This window comes from Bidens hawaiensis, unplaced genomic scaffold (assembly GCF_021521415.1).
Source record: "Bidens hawaiensis isolate Kalapana, Puna unplaced genomic scaffold, B.hawaiensis_p1.1 tig00419406_1, whole genome shotgun sequence".
In the NCBI taxonomy this organism is placed as follows: domain Eukaryota; kingdom Viridiplantae; phylum Streptophyta; class Magnoliopsida; order Asterales; family Asteraceae; genus Bidens; species Bidens hawaiensis.
In genome coordinates, this window is record NW_027504851.1 from 269,226 (window position 1) to 271,425 (window position 2,200).

General features: G+C 36.1%; 1 protein-coding gene across 1 annotated transcript; it reads right to left on the bottom strand.

The window, feature by feature from the left end:
- Nucleotides 1-265: 265 nt before the first annotated feature.
- Nucleotides 266-1,485, bottom strand: LOC143608701 (transcription factor MYB1R1-like). Its single transcript, XM_077083667.1, has 3 exons — nucleotides 1,197-1,485; nucleotides 883-1,091; nucleotides 266-658 (listed from the first exon to the last, which is right to left on the bottom strand). Exons 1-3 carry the CDS (start codon nucleotides 1,459-1,461, stop codon nucleotides 353-355), a joined length of 780 nt encoding a protein of 259 aa, XP_076939782.1. The 5' UTR covers nucleotides 1,462-1,485; the 3' UTR covers nucleotides 266-352.
- Nucleotides 1,486-2,200: the final 715 nt, after the last annotated feature.

Here is a 2,200-nt window from a genome sequence, read left to right on the forward strand (position 1 = left end):
CATTGAATATGGAGGGCATATCTCCTATACACTCGAATCCCATCACTATTTTCCATCATAAAAAAGTTTAATTCACACCCCACCAATCCACTAGCACAATAAAGGCTGCTTAAGTGTGTTTATAAATCATAATTCAAATAATTGTTTGTTTATAACCTTTTATTTCACTTACAAATACACCACTTTAAATAAACATTACATTTTTAAAAGTCTAAAGCACCCTTACAAATTACAATAACTGATTATTGTGCATCCAACACATGGAACACAACATGAAACATAATTTAAGGAAATCTTGGTCTGTACATAACAAAAGGATTAGATTGAAGTGAAAACATAATTTGCCTGCCAATTAAACAACACTGATTGAGAGAGACAATGACAATGACAAGGAATCCCTTTCATGTTTCCGATCCGAATAATTATCCACCCTCGTTGGCAGGTCGGTTGTTGGCAACACGGGAACTGGTAGCGTTGGTCCATTGTTGACTTGATCCCTGGTATTGAAAGTTACAGTTTCGGTTTGATTCTTGATCGATAAAGGCGGTAATGCAGCCATAGGGAATCCGCTTAGAGGAGAAACAAACTGAATATTATTATTATTATCTTCATTAACTTGTTCTTTTTCCATTGGGATAACATTAGCATTAGCAACAACCTGACCATTGTATAAATGATATTAAACAAAAGGAAAATTAAAAAATAAAAATTTAACGCCATGGCATACACTTTCTGACTCTACTTATAAATTACATATATTTTTACAACGGGACTTGAACCCACACCCCTCTGAAAAGAGTATTATTATCAATAAATACTGCTAGACCAAAGGCCCTTTTACAGGTGATTAATTTGTTAGATCTGGGAGTTGACGGTACTTACCGAATCCCTAGTGATGTCAAAGAGGCTCGTTCTCCGGCGACGCCGGTTGAGGTTGCTTTGTCGGAGGAAATACTTCTGAGCATGACTAGCGACTTGTGTCGGGGTACGCGTCTTCACAAAGTTCCTTGAAACCCCCCTCCAGTCTCCTTTGCCCACTTTCTTCAAACCTAAGAGAAATAACTTATGTTCATCCTCTGTCCATGGCACCCCTATTGTTTTTCCATAATACAAGCATATTAATCTCATAATACTTAACAGTTAACATCACAAATCATTAATACAAAAATAAAAAATAAAAAAATTCGAGATCTAACCTCGTTTGCGCTCCCTAACACCGTTCGTCGGGTTGCGAGCCGCATCGTCAGCAGAAGCAAAACCAGAGTCCACACCAACCGCAGTGGACCCATCAGGATTATTATTATTACTATTACTATTTGACAAATCACGAGTACCAGGTTTAACCTGTACGTACTGTGAAAGATCGTTCATACTCACACTCTTTCTCATGGGATCAACCTGGACCCGCACACCGAACAACATGATCTCACCCGAACCGCTTATATGTGACTCTGACATCATATTTTCAATCAATCCAACCTAACAAATCTATAGAAATGAATAAAATTGGCTAGGAGATTGATTGATTATAATTTGGAACAAATGATGAGTTGATCACCGGATGATGATATTAAAACTTATCTTAGAATTGGTCGGCTAAGGAATCTGATGGCCGTACAAAGGTTGCTCTTTGTTTAATGTTGTGACAATAGATAATACATGTGAGATTTGTATGGGTGGTGTATATATAAAATGCTAAACTGAGAGTGGGTTCCATGTGGTTGCATTGTTGGAGTTTGTGGCTCAACCACGTGGCAACTTGTGGTACGATGGTTATTGTGAGCGAATCAGCGTTATTTAATATGGTTCTTGGGAAAAGGTCAAAGTCAAACAAGCGTTTATCATGGTAATTACACTTTACTTACCATTATGACTTTTTAAATAATTATCAAATATGTGATCAGAAAAAGACTCCTCATCAACTCAATCTGAAAGCGTTTAACTCTTTTTTTTTCTAACAGCTTCTGAAACTTTTCTTAATACTTGTGTAAGCATTTCTAAAACGGGATGTCAGCTGTCTATGTTAATTTTGGCATACCATTATAGAAAAACCCTATTGAATCAGTAAACTTGAGATCTCAAAGATTTCAAATTTTAAGTTTTTAACCATCACCCTAATGCTATTGAACCAACCAGAAACTCAATGGCATTTATCACTTTAAAATATGACAATTTCTATTGTTTTTGTTTTTTTTGTAAT

Excerpts from the sequence above, each read along its gene's own strand:
- LOC143608701 (XM_077083667.1), bottom strand. The coding sequence starts at position 1,461 with ATGATGTCAGAGTCACATATAAGCGGTTCGGGTGAGATCATGTTGTTC. Across the intron at positions 1,092-1,196 it reads TGTTAGGGAGCGCAAACGAG|GGGTGCCATGGACAGAGGAT; the intron begins GTTAGATCTCGA and ends GAAAAACAATAG. Across the intron at positions 659-882 it reads TTGACATCACTAGGGATTCG|GTTGTTGCTAATGCTAATGT; the intron begins GTAAGTACCGTC and ends TACAATGGTCAG.